Here is a 12966-nt window from a genome sequence, read left to right as displayed (position 1 = left end):
TGGCGGCGTTCTGACGACTGCGCGTGCAGCGTGTAGATGCCATTCTTCGATACCGAATACGACCTGCAGAACCTCCAAGCCGATATCGCTGAATCGGCTGCTGCAGACCACCAAGCCGGAGACCCCCAAGCCGCAGGCCCCCGAGCCGCAGACCAAGCCGCAGGCCCCCGAGCCGCAGACCAAGCCGCAGACCCCTAGGCCGCACTCTCCCAAACAAAGACAGCAGGCGTCGATACGACGAAGGAGCGAGGGTCGGCATCAACGGCTTCCACGCCTGCGATCATCCACATAAATATCTCACGTGATAGCAGCCCCACACCACTTTGTCGCGACCTGCGATTTTCGCCAGCTCGTCAAGACTGCCGCGCTTCAGCACGACTTTGCGGCATCAATAACGATTGTACCGTTGATTTGCCCATCATGCAGCCGACACGGTGTCTGCTCAAGCGGTCGGTCTGGAAAGGTAATGTGTCTTAATCCTCTTCCTTGTTTCGTTCCCCACTGCTCGGGTCGGATGGCCCTCCGTTCTAGTTACTGCTGGCTTCGCAACTAACCCCATTGTCTCCAGGGCCGCACATCGTTCCGTAAGAGCCCCCTTCCATCCTGGCCCGAATTGTGCTCCCGACCTCGCCCCTTTCTCCTTCCCAGCCCCGTACCGTCCGGCCACCCGACTACCGAAGCGCTCTGACCATTTCCCGCGTTTAGACTCCCAATTGTACGGCCCGAACCGGGAAAGAGGATTGCGCCCATTCGGACGCAGGCGAGGTCGGCAACCATTTTGCCGAACTTCGTCGGCCTCAAGTTCCAGGTGCACAACGGAAAGGTCTACCATGACGTAACAATTACCGAGGAGATGGTGGGCCACAAGCTGGGCGAGTTCTCTCCGTACGCTATATCCGTCGCACCGCCCAGAAGCTTTAAAGTACATACCAACTGACACGGTGGATCATAGGACACGGAAGACGTTCATTTGGGATAGGAAATAAACCGATCCGTAGGGATAAAAATCGGGATGTCCCGATCATGGGGGTACTCGCGGCGCCATGTACAACAGTATAAGGATCTGAGACGAGGGTGTGACCATTTGCGCTGAGAGCGTAACGCCCGGTGTCCGCTGCCAAAATAGGCAGAGGGATAGATACTGCTAGCGGCCAGCAAGGATAGCCCTGAAATTGACGGCTAGGAAGTTCTCCGGCTGGAGATATAAATATAGATCAAGATAATGGGGATAGTATCCGATAAGTAAGAATTCGGATCCAAAATGAATTATAAGTCTACGGAGAGCTCTGCTTACGTTCTCTGGAACCCGGACCCCGAATGAGACCAACCAACGCCATTGTTGTTGTTGTTGTTATTGACCATGCGAGGCCTTTCCATGTGACCAACCAGCCCAAGAGAGAAGGAAAACAAGAACAATACTATCTTGTCATGGGCAACCAAGTACCTAACCACCCAGTAACGCCAATAGGGCCGCCCCTCCTAACGGGCGCGGTGCCAGCCCTCCTAGTAGAGGAAATGAAGATTGTCCACCTTGTGACAGACACCATCTTGCGAAAGGGAGTCCCGTTCCGCCCCCCATCCCTCGCTTTAGCGGTAGAATTCGCTCCGCTTTACGTTGACGCCAAACTCGCCCACGGCCATGCCCAGATCCTCCATGGTCAGCACCGTACGATTCTGACTGCCGCCTTGTCCGCCACCGCCATAGCCAGGCCGTTGGATACCCAATGGTCCACCGCGGCCTTGGTCTTTGTTACCGGGCTGGTTGGTTGGTTGTCCGGGGATGGGAAACCCGGCCGCAGCGCCTAGGTTGCCCATTGGGTTGTTGGCATTAGTGTTGCTCGCGCGGATCCGACTATATTGGTAGGCGTCGGCGGCAATGTCGGCGATGAACTTTTGCGTTGCTAGGGCCAGCAGCCGTGCGAGGCGCTGGTCGGTCTGCGGCGGCGGTGGGAGGCCGGCGCGTGTCATATAGTAGTTGGTAACTGCGTCGGGGATCTGTGGGTCGCCTTTATGTTAGCATACAACCGGATGATGCGAGAAATGTGGCATACTATCGGCGCATAGTCGTCCATCTTGTTCAAGAATTCCTTTAGCGACGCATCTTTGCGCGTCGGCAATCTGGGTTCCGTAATGGGCGGCGGCGCCGTGTCGTCGTCTGCATTTGCTCCCGTTGTCTCGTTCGGCTGCGCGCCGTTTGGATTTGCGACTGGAGCCGTCATTTGCTCTGCGTTTTCCGCCGCGAGATTAGCTGCCATTGTTATGGATGGGGTGGGGTGATGTTTGCGATTTCCTCGCCTAGCAGGATGGTGATGCAGGAAGTCGGTCGGAGGTTCGAGGTGAGGGCGGGTTGCGAGAAGAGGTAGTCACGTGATATTGAAGCAGGTTGTGGACTGGCGGTCTTTAATGGTCATTCCTGGCTTTCACGGCGATTCCGCTCGATCCTCTCTCTGATACTGCTGTTTACTGGTTATAGGTAAACCGGGAAAACCGTATACTACGTGTTCGAGTACGTAGTCAAGGCCAGCCGCCGTTGTCAGGCCACGGGGTTTATTCACATTATCTGCTATATGGGAACAGACAACCTTAATAATGGCCGGGATGCATTCAGAAACCGCAAATCAGTAGATTTTAACAAATCAAGAATCCATTATCATCTACAATGGTCATTTGCTCCTAGTGTGTAAAACCCTTTCTGCCACAAAGCTCATGAATGAGTTGCTACCAACGTGCTACTTAACCACGACGATGCCCAATTCCCAGACGGTCGTTCACCGTCGCCGGCTTCGTGTAGCTGGCATCGACTCGAAGGCGTCATCCTCAGAGATCTCGTCATCGCTAATCTCAACGGGCTTCTGTGACGCCTTGGGCTTCTGAGACTGAGAAAAGTTGATGGTCGTTTGCCGCGCTTTGGTAGCACCACCACGGCTCCGAGTAGATCTTGCCGGTGCCCTTGCGGGCGGGTCTGGTTCCACGTCGTCTTCCATAATGACATCTTCCTCCTCTTCCCCTTCCTCCTCCTCGCTGTCTTGGAACGGATTCGCTTTCTTCCGGCCCCGTGCCGGAGCTCTCTTCGGAGCGGCCGCCTTCTTGGCTGGGGCTGCCTTCTTAGCTGGGACCGTCTTTTTTGTGGGCTTTGTTACTTTTGCGGCCACTCGCTTGGCTGGTGCTTCGTCATCCGGTAGCTCTTCGTCGCCGTCGCTAAATAGGGCTCCTGGGTTCGGTCGTGTGCGCCCCCGTCCCTTAACAGGCTCCGGGGATGCCGGGACTTCCTCGATAGCACCGGGCTGCGCTGTCCAGTGGCCGTCCAAGTCGGAGTCCCAGCCGTCAGGCTTCTCCTTAAACCGCTTCTTACGTTGGGCCTGTTTCCGCTGCCCCGAAACAAAGCTTTTCTCCATAACCTTTCGGAAATCGTCGATGTGGGCGTCGAGGCCTTCTGTGATCCTGTCGTCATCGAGCTGCAGCAAGCCCTTGACTTGGGAAGAGAGGGAATCTATCACAAACATCTCGACCGCGTGTTTGTCGTCCTTGCTGACGAACTGGTTGACGGCATCTCCAAATGGCGCCTGCGGGAGGATCTTGAGCGATTGTTGCGCGAAGAACTCTTGCACTAGCGTGTCGACCTTGACGGTGTCTACGGATTCAAGGGTTTCTGCCACGCCACTCGGGAGTGTATTTCCATCCTTGGCTTTCCCTGCAGGTCAGTGATGTCAGCGTTGTTGTCCCAATGTCGCAAGCGGAGACATGTGCCTACTTGAAGTTCCCGTTTTCTTCCGGTAGAAATACACAACGTCGTTTTGGTTTGCTACTTTCCCCGCGAACCTGTTAGAGAAACGCTGCGGATTCTCGACCTCGTATTTTGACCCTTCCGGGGCCGTATACTCCACCTTGAGCCGGATCAAGGGCAGTGGCTGCCCCTCGTCTTCGTCCTCGTATGCCTCGCCTTCGCTGTGGATGGACCGCCATTTCGCGTTAGCCTCCTCGATCATATCGTCCACAATTAGCATGAGCCGTTTCGTAATATCTTGACGGTTGTCTTGTTTCTTTTCGAGTCCCTTGAAACGCTTGTCGTTGGCCAGCGTGATTTCCTGGGTGACGAATGGTCGGACCGTCTTCAACGGGATCTTGTCCACCTCAAAAGACTTGCCCGTAATGCTGAGAACCGCAACCTGTTTGGTTACAGCCTCGCCAGGTACGAGGGATGTCGCCACCGACGAGCCAGGTTGCATGACGTGAAAACCCGTCTCTGAATTCCGCTGGGGGTCAATCAGACATTCGTGTTCGTGCCCCCATAGCACGAGGTCCAGGAAATCCGGCAGCATGTTCTCAGGAAGGTAACTGGTCGGCGTGTGTGCATAATGGTTCTGGTGCACCGCCAAGAGGTTGAAGAAATCGGCCTTCTGCTGGCCCGGTCGGTAAAACCTGACCTTGTTATCCCTGAATGTGCGGTGCATACGCTCGTCGCGGACATTGCTTAGCCCGTAGAGGGCCAGTTTCGTTTTCCCCTTCTGGAGGAGGATGGGTTTGACCTGAATATTGTCCGCCTCGGGAACGCGGCCAAAGTAGTTGACTAATCCCGCTACCTGGAGCAGGTCGAGTGAACAATAATGGCCATCGCCGCTTGGGTCGTCATGGTTCCCATGAATGGAGAAAACAGGTGTGGATATGTTGATGTCGGGGTCCTGGTAGTTGACATGGGGAAACGCGCCCTCGAAGACTTCTGCCGCGTCGCTTAGGAACTCGAGCTCACAGGGCTTCATGCCGAGGCAATTCTTCCGAAGTGAACGCATAACTTGATACATGGACTTGCGCGACGGCTTGTTGTCGTGGAATAGGTCCCCACCGAGGAGGACCATATCGACATCGCGGGTGCGGGCGAGCTGCATGATCTCATCGAAGGTGCGCCAGCTGTCATCCTTCCGGATAGGGTCTCGCTCCTCAAATCCGACATGGTTATCGGTTGAAATCAGAATACGGATAGTATCGGAGTCTACAGACATGACGTTAGAGTCAGGGCAAGCTCCGCCGTTGGTTTGGATCGTCGTGCAAAGCGGTGGCTAGCAAGGCAAAAACGAAGGCACCTACCAGAATCTTGCGGCATCTTGCGGAACCCCAAACTCGACCAAACAATCAGGGTTGTGCTTTGTAGGTGGGGATACTGGAGCTTGCTACCTGATGTACAAACTTGTCGGCGGGGTGGTGGTATCTTGGAGTGTGGAGCTGCAACGCGTTGGTTGCGTCGCGAACGAAGCACGCGGTCACATGGGTGCCGTTGATGAGGAGAGCGGTCAAGCGTGGCGGAAATGAGCTGGTGGGCGTGATGCGGGCAGGGCTTTCTTGGCGTTCTGGACGGCTGTTGCCCTGCACGAATATCAGCTCCAGCTTTGTTGCATGCCCAGTCAGCAACCCTGGGAATCCCAGAAACACAACCATATCCGATCTTCACATGTGAGGGCTAAGTCAAAGCTCCTGGAATTCAGAGATCGCACCCTCCAGGTGTGGAAACGATTTTCATCGTCGTTTTTGTCTGGCTCACCCTGAAGGCGACCTTCAACCAAGGGTCCAGTCCAGAGACCGGATCGACCCTGTGCTTCGCCATGCCCCGTTGTAAGTCATGACCTCAACCCCAACGATCTCAACGAACTCCTAGGTCCGTTACATGTCTCTTACTCTGATGTCGGACTACCTGCATCGTGGTTTCATTTTCCGTTATTTATCTAGCCACCTGCGAGCTGATTTCAACGAATTCCTTATGTTCGTCGCAATTCCGAACTATCTTACTTCAGGTCACCTCTCTTCTTCCCTGCTTAAGCTTTTGCTTTCGGGGGACTCGATTACAGGCTATGTTTCTGTGACCAAATTTACTCTTCTGGCGGTCTTCAGTTCACAATACCGCCTCCCCCGCCCAAATGTTTCCTGTGTCGAGGATCCCGTTGGATCCTACAGGGGTTTAATCCTTTGGGAAGGGTTAAAACACCCCTCGTGGATCGCGCAAGCGGGATCCCAGGGTGTCTAACACCAGGAAACTAAAGCCTCTGCCCTTACGCCTAGCTACATGCATGACTTAAACGAGGTGAAGGCACTAACTAACTTTCGTTTTCTCCCCCCTGCAGCGGCTATGACAGACCACGACTTCTCAAATGACGATGACGGCCATTTTGCGAGTGGTGCATACGAGCACGGCGAAATAAGCGACGAGGAGCTGATGGAAGGCCTGGGGGAAGTCGACGATGAGCTGCTTGGGGATGCCATAACCGAAGACCTGGGCGACGAGATGAGTGATGGCAATGATGAGGATCCCCATTCCGAAGACGAACTGGACGGCGATCCCTTCAATCCTATGGACCTAGGCCTAAAGGAGATCAACAACCTCGCCCACTTCGGCGTCAGCAGCCATCGCCCCGGAAATGGGGTAGCCGAGTTGCTCAGCGACGACCTTGATAAGTACTGGCAGTATGTAACACCCCACCTACCGTAGCTTCTCGAGCTGCTTGTTTACCAGAAGTCGATAGGTCGGATGGTCAGCAGCCGCACCTGCTCACCATTCACTTTTTACGCCGCGTCGAGATCCGGGCAATCCGCTTTTACGTCGACTATAACCAGGACGAGTCCTACACCCCGACCCATATTGTCTTCTACGCCGGCACTGGCCACCATGACTTGATCCAGTTTGCGGAAGCCCCCCTCACCAACCCGGCTGGATGGCAGGATGTCCCCATCGCAGACAGCGGCGGAGGTGCCGACGGCCACTCACTGTGCTGCTGGATGGTGCAAATGCACATCAAAGAGAATCACCAGAACGGGAAGGATACTCACATTCGCGGCATCAAGGTTTATGCCATGGACGATCACTCGCTGGGCGGCACCGCACATGAGTCGGCTCGCGGCCCGAGGACCGATCTCGACGACGACCACGCCCGCGCGCGGACAGCACAGGGCCTAGACGATCAGTCTCTGCAAGAGCTTTTAGATGCGTTTGAACGTCACCCTATCACCCCGTCTAACTTTGATACAGTACGGGAGCCGACCATCCGCTAAAGGAATGCCCCGAGGAGGGGATCATAAGCTAGGGGGGGTTGTGGCAGGTATGGAGCCTAGCAGCGGCAGTTGGCGACGGAAACGGTGGGGAATGGCGTTGTTCTATTGAAATGGACATAACGCCATCATGATTAGGAAAGGGTGGGGGGTGCTACGTGATTAATCGTGCATGGTCGTCCGGGCGTTAGGGAATGTACTCGTGTGGTGGATTGGTTGACGGGTTTGAGAGAGACTTGATACCCATTCTTATTCGGCATTTACTGGTAGGTAGTTGAGGTAGCGTTTCTGACCCATGGCAGGCGCGGAATCTACTCCAGCATCCAAACCAGGAACCTCATGTCTCTCCAGGTCTGGAGGGGGCGGGGGGTCGGAAAACTGCCTTGAAACAGGACAGCGAGGGCGAAGTGCTTGTTATCGGTACATCTTTCACCACCTAACCAAAAGCTACCTTACATTGTAGGTACCTAGTGTACGAGACGGATCGTTTTCGGAAAGTGGTCTCAAGAACCGGACCGAGCCGTGCTCGGACCATCGTTGGGGAAAGGGGTTGGGGACCACGTGGGGGCGTTGGGTGAAACCCCGCCCCCTCTTTCTTTGCGCCCACTCAGCCATTCCCGTCCGCTCGTTGATACCGGAGCCGCATGCCGACACGACAAATAGGAGAAGACCCGACATGTGATCTGATAATGCAATCCAACGAATCGCCCGTACCCAAGCACTCGATGCCTCCCAATCCATCATTTTCAGCTCGCCCCGCTGCTGCCTTCTTCAGCCGAGCCCTCTCGTCATTCCAGAGCTCCGGGTCCACGATCCAAGTCATCTGCACTGCCGCTCCGGCACTGCACCACAAAAACCACGATCATGGCCATCCAACACCGCTCCCTCCCCGTTTCCCACCACAGAGCTTGGTTGTGCTCGATTCTTCCTTCAACCCGCCGACGCGCGCGCACCTGCGCATGGCGACATCCGCGATACAGGAACTCATGCACAAGCAAAGCCAGAGGCCCGGCGCATTGCGACTGTTGCTGTTGCTCTCGATCAATAACGCCGATAAGGACGCCAAACCCGCCGCTTTCGATAAACGGTTAGCCATGATGTGGGCGTTCGCAGGAGACGTGCAGCGCAGTTTGCAAGCGGACCCTGGGGAGGAGCAGGCGAGTTCGGAAGTAGAGCCACTGAGCGTCGACCTGGGCCTCTCCACGGCGCCTTATTTTTACGAGAAGAGTGCCGCGTTGGCCGAGGGCGGTTTCTATAATGGGGAACGGGGCATGGGCGGTAGCACCGAGACAGAGCAGGTCTTCCTCGTCGGGTATGACGCCCTGGTTCGCATATTCGACCCGAAGTATTACGGATCTTTCGATCCAGAAGACCAAGTCTCCACGGCCGGGACTCCGCCGATACGGAAGGCGCTCGACCCGTTCTTCAACCGTGCCAAGCTGCGCGTGACAATGCGGACAGGTGATGAATGGGGCGAGGCCGACGAACAGGCAGCGTACGTCGATGACTTGCTGCATGCGGGAGGTTTGAGTGATATAGGCGGCAGCACGAACTGGGGTAGTAGGATACACATGACCGAGGGACGCAAGCCCGGGGAGGATGTTATTAGTAGTACTTACGTGAGGGCCGCGGTAAAGGCTGGGGACTCCGAACAACTTAACCTAATGGTTACCCCAGAAGTGAGATGGTGGATAGAGCAAGAAAGCTTGTATACAGAGTGAGATAGACATGTTACGGCCAGAGTCACCCGCGTCTGTAAACTCCGGTCGACCTTCATCCGCGGCCATGGTTTAGGTTCGCCGGCGATATTCGGTATCTAGGGTCTCAAATATCAGATTCGGTTCCTAGAAGCAACTGAAACGGGCCATTCCACAGCTCGTTCGGGCAAATGCACACTGCTCCGCGGTGAGGCACGAGTTATGCTTGAGTTTCCCGGCGATCTATGTGGTGGCATCGGGGTAGTTCATGAGGCATCGTCGTTCGACAATCAATGCCGGTTCTACAGACGTTTACTCCAACTTGCAGAGTTTCGAATCGAAGCAGTAACCAAATAATACTGCTATCACCCACTCTCTCCTTCACACCCCGTGTGTTGCTTGGGGGCAGAGGCTGGCCCTCGCAAGAAATTTTGGCGGTCTTGTGCGGCAGTACTGTGCCCCACGTTTCCTGCCAAATCTCAGCAGAAAATGTTGCAGAGCGGGATCGGGGTCCAGGTGGGGCCTTGCAGAATGGCGTCGTGCACAGACCCCTGACCAGTGCCTATATATTGAGCGCGCTCCTCCCACCATTTCGATTTTCTTTTCTTTTTTTCTTCATGTCGACAATACTTCAGAGAATCATTTCTATAGTATTCGTCCTCTTTTGTGTTCCCTAAAGGAGCCACAGATCCCACCCGGGTTGATGAACGATATCCTCGGCACCCTACAGTGAGAATCCTTTTTACTCTCGTCCTGCCTGCAAAGGCGGCGGTCGCTGCTTCGTGCTGCGGCTGTATAGAGAGTGGCGATGATCTGTACCCCGGCTTTCCTGAGGACTTGCCCTCGGGCGCTCAGGCGGGGTGGGTGTCGATGGAAGTCTGACCGGCCTTTTCTTTTTTTCATTACGATCTTGGGGCTAGCTCCCGGGACGTGAAGAAGAAATTTCTTGACAGAAGAGGCATCTTTGCTCGTGACACAGTAACAGCAGTGAATCACTAGTGGCTTGTCTTAAATTAAGCTGTAACTAGATGCCGCATATTTCAGTGTGGCTTTGCTGTGTTGACATGCGCTGTCGTGAGACATCCCAGTACAAGGACGCCGACACCAACGTCACCGGTTTGCTTCGTCGGGTAGCCAGCAATGCATGCATTGGAATGGCGGGTCGTTCTGGAGAATCTGGCACTCAACCCGCCCCCCCCCCCCCCGGGCCCCGCCCGTGGTACTGAAATATGGTCCGATTCCAGTTCCCCTTGAATCACTCAACAACGTTGCCGTTCGGAAGACAAGGCCCTCTTCGACATGACACCCCGGTCACGGCATCCGGACAAGCCGAATTGCGAGCTCTTCTCCGCCGTGGTCCAGTCGGAGATATTCGGCATCTTAGATTGCCACCAACCCCGTCCATGGGGCAGCAGCGAACTTTTCACGAGTGGTATTGAGCACGCAGTTAGCTGAGCAGTACGAAAGGTTAAGCAGGAGAGACAAGGTGAGAGAGTCATTCGCTTCGTTGAATCAGCTAAATAACTATCTCGTTACAATTAACACATGCCACCACACCACCTCGCTTCTTCATCCCCCCCTCCCTCTCTCCACCTCGTGTCAGAGGGCTGCTAAGAAAACTCGAAACGCCGAACTCCATACGCGATCCCATCACTTCATAGTCAATCCCCTTACTGTTTCGGTGACATCATCATTTCCTCGTTTTCTGCGATCGGTGCCGGCCTGTTGATGCTCTTGTTGAACTGGTTCTCGCCAACGACGTTGCGGGTACCTTCCAATTCCAGGTGGTAGTCCGTATCCGGCTTGTTCGTGGTTACGACATACTCCTCGTTGTCGATGTGCCGGAAGGTAACGTAGAAAACGATGGTCATGATGCCGCCTGCAATGGCGGTGCCACCAAAGTCCCACAACAAATACGGGTCTGTGATGACGGACGAACAGGCCAGGCCAATAGCGTATGCAATGGCCGTGTTGAACAGGTTGAGGGCTGATACAAGACCACGCATGTTGACGGGGGCACGGGAGTAAGCCAAGCCGTATGCTGGGACGTTAACGAACAGTTCCGAGATGCCGCCGATGGCGTAAGGAATGGCCATCCACCAGATGCTGATGGGGGCAACGCCACTGCCCTTCTTGCAGTCGCTCGAACCGTACTCTCCGCACGGAGATTGTTGGTACGCGTAATAATTTATAAGGGTGTAACCGACGCCTCCGAGGCTAGACATGGCCAGGCCGGTAGTGATGCGCGCGACGGGGCCATAATGGAAATTGAACTTCCGCAGAAACGGGTACAGGCCATAGTTCAGAATGGGCGCGAATGCGATGATACTGAGCGAGTTGAAGTTGGAAATGACGTCGTTGGGCACACCGTTGGTCTCCAGCATGGTTGTCAGGAAGCTGGCCGCGGCACCAATACCATTATCGTTGAGATACTGGATCGGGAAGAAGCAGAAGATGCCCGTTGCTTGGAAGGTCCGGCGGACATCCTCGACGAATTCGTCGTTCCACGGTGTCGGGTAGGTGCTGGTAAGTCCCGCAGCAGCAATGTCGGAGGGCTTAGCAAGGTCCCAGAAACCATGGCGGCCGACCCTCTTGATGCCTCCACGGCGAAAGCATATGCCGAGGATCTTGAAGACGTTGGGCAGATCACTACCGCCAGGAGGGTGGAGGACGATGCGCTTGTGCAGGAACCAGAGCAGGAGCGGAAGGGGAAGGTATAGGATGAGGGGGATCACGAAAGCGAGCCACCACTACACGCCGTCAGTATCTAGTCTGGGGACCGCGTCGGTATGCAGCGAGAAGCACTTACGCCGACATATTTCTCCGAGTACGCCGTAGCCACACCCATGAAACCGCCGATGTTAATCATGAGGTAGAACCAGAGCATGACGCGCTCCGTGGTGGACTCGGGGTCTTCAATGACCCGCTCGCCAGTTTTGAGCGTGATCACCTTGGGCACGGTGGTTGTGACCTGGTCGAGTAGCAGGGGCGAGACGTTTGGCTTGAACATGGCTGGCGAGCTGATCAGAACGTGGCTACCGTGCGCGGATGTGGAACGGAATCGGGGGCGGGGTGGGGGCACTTACCGGCACCGATGGAGAGGACGTAGACCGAGATGAAGTAGGGAGCCTTGGCCGTTCCGTTGGCCAAAAGGTCCTTGGAACCGGCGGCGACCATGAGAACATGGGCAATGCCGAAGACACCAACGCCCCAGCAAATGAGCTTGAAGCGGCCCGTCTTTGCGTCGGCCATCCAGCCGAACAGTAGAGGCAGGGCGTAAGCAAGCATGCTGAAGGACTGCGTCACAGCATTGGCAACAACAGTTCCCATACCGAGGGCACCAGCGGTGTCTTGGCTGCCGGCGCGCGGGGCACCCCAGCCGTTTCCGTCCGTAGGAAACGGCCGGTTGACGTAGTTGCTAATTAGAGGTTGTACGCCGTAGTACGATGCTCGCTCGCAGAACTCGACTACGCAAATGAGGTAGGCGAGAACGGGAATCGAGCCAGGCACACGACGCAAAACGCTCAATTCCTCCTCGGTCGGCTTGCCCTCGTAGTCTTCTTCCATCACGGAAGGGTCGAGGTATGGCGCATGGCTATCGCCGGGAGGGGTGTGTGGCTGCTTCTCCAAGTCGCCCATCGTAACGGAAGGGGAGGCGATCGAGTCCGCACCGGACGAGGGCGGTTTCTCCGCTGTCAAACCATCGAGTGTAAGCCACAGACTCATGGATGTGCCCGGTCTTCACGAGCACTTACTCATTTATATTTTAACCAGTCGGTTACTTTCGCGTTGGCGATGTCGGTGACGGAGTGTAAACTCGGAGGCTCCTTCAGAGTTGTGCGCAGATCGGGAAAGGGGAATGAGAGCGAGCGGCTGAAGCAGCGGATTCACGATTCGGGCCCTAGTTTTATGGGGGAGGGGGGGATTTAGTGCGGGCTACTAGTGAGAGATACAACCAAGTATATGCCCGTGTGCAGGTGGCCTTCCGTGGCTTTCCGTGGCTCGATGCATGATCCATTTTGTCCAAAGAATGGCGTTTTGTGGAGTGCATACTTCGCATGCGCTTCCAGGGACCGGAGCTGCAGCCAACCCGGCTACGGGCCCGGGGTCTTGCTCCCTCTCGAGGCTCCCGTACCTTACTATCCTGTCTTAGTGGCCGTCATGGCCGATGGTGCCTTCCCTCCTCGGTGCCCCTGGCCACACATCCACAGCGCAATCGCGCAACAGGAATCCTTTC

The 12966-nt window shown here is 55.5% G+C and overlaps 7 protein-coding genes across 7 annotated transcripts; 3 read left to right on the top strand and 4 right to left on the bottom strand.

The window, feature by feature from the left end:
• Positions 1-420: 420 nt before the first annotated feature.
• On the top strand, positions 421-986 carry B0H64DRAFT_441471 (uncharacterized protein; the record flags this gene model as incomplete). Its single annotated transcript, XM_062806573.1, has 4 exons — positions 421-463; positions 569-584; positions 706-885; positions 953-986. 4 exons carry the CDS (start codon positions 421-423, stop codon positions 984-986), a joined length of 273 nt encoding a protein of 90 aa, XP_062661587.1.
• Positions 987-1242: 256 nt separating this feature from the next.
• Positions 1243-2400, bottom strand: B0H64DRAFT_393771 (transcription initiation factor TFIID 23-30kDa subunit-domain-containing protein). Its single transcript, XM_062803668.1, has 2 exons — positions 2052-2400; positions 1243-1995 (listed from the first exon to the last, which is right to left on the bottom strand). Exons 1-2 carry the CDS (start codon positions 2253-2255, stop codon positions 1588-1590), a joined length of 612 nt encoding a protein of 203 aa, XP_062661586.1. The 5' UTR covers positions 2256-2400; the 3' UTR covers positions 1243-1587.
• Positions 2401-2611: 211 nt separating this feature from the next.
• B0H64DRAFT_431876 (Mre11 DNA-binding presumed domain-containing protein) lies at positions 2612-5264 on the bottom strand. Its single transcript, XM_062805988.1, has 3 exons — positions 5083-5264; positions 3752-4987; positions 2612-3691 (listed from the first exon to the last, which is right to left on the bottom strand). The coding sequence occupies exons 1-3, from the start codon at positions 5096-5098 to the stop codon at positions 2769-2771; spliced, it is 2175 nt and encodes a 724-aa protein (XP_062661585.1). The 5' UTR covers positions 5099-5264; the 3' UTR covers positions 2612-2768.
• Positions 5265-6115: 851 nt separating this feature from the next.
• B0H64DRAFT_373332 (galactose-binding domain-like protein) lies at positions 6116-7035 on the top strand (the record flags this gene model as incomplete). Its single annotated transcript, XM_062802280.1, has 2 exons — positions 6116-6450; positions 6510-7035. The coding sequence occupies 2 exons, from the start codon at positions 6116-6118 to the stop codon at positions 7033-7035; spliced, it is 861 nt and encodes a 286-aa protein (XP_062661584.1).
• Positions 7036-7581: 546 nt separating this feature from the next.
• B0H64DRAFT_393765 (uncharacterized protein) lies at positions 7582-8929 on the top strand. The gene has a single exon (XM_062803667.1). The coding sequence runs from the start codon at positions 7677-7679 to the stop codon at positions 8751-8753; it is 1077 nt and encodes a 358-aa protein (XP_062661583.1). The 5' UTR covers positions 7582-7676; the 3' UTR covers positions 8754-8929.
• Positions 8930-9332: 403 nt separating this feature from the next.
• B0H64DRAFT_393764 (uncharacterized protein) lies at positions 9333-9933 on the bottom strand. The gene has a single exon (XM_062803666.1). The coding sequence runs from the start codon at positions 9630-9632 to the stop codon at positions 9375-9377; it is 258 nt and encodes an 85-aa protein (XP_062661582.1). The 5' UTR covers positions 9633-9933; the 3' UTR covers positions 9333-9374.
• A 380-nt stretch (positions 9934-10313) lies between these two features.
• Positions 10314-12590, bottom strand: B0H64DRAFT_137096 (POT family-domain-containing protein). Its single transcript, XM_062798229.1, has 4 exons — positions 12485-12590; positions 11816-12421; positions 11539-11741; positions 10314-11479 (listed from the first exon to the last, which is right to left on the bottom strand). The coding sequence occupies exons 1-4, from the start codon at positions 12486-12488 to the stop codon at positions 10400-10402; spliced, it is 1893 nt and encodes a 630-aa protein (XP_062661581.1). The 5' UTR covers positions 12489-12590; the 3' UTR covers positions 10314-10399.
• Positions 12591-12966: the final 376 nt, after the last annotated feature.

The sequence above is a fragment of the Chaetomium fimeti genome, assembly GCF_033439085.1.
Source record: "Chaetomium fimeti strain CBS 168.71 chromosome Unknown B0H64scaffold_3, whole genome shotgun sequence".
Lineage (NCBI taxonomy): Eukaryota > Fungi > Ascomycota > Sordariomycetes > Sordariales > Chaetomiaceae > Chaetomium > Chaetomium fimeti.
The sequence above is the reverse complement of the archived record's forward strand: the minus strand, read 5'-3'. Positions and strand labels throughout refer to the sequence as shown.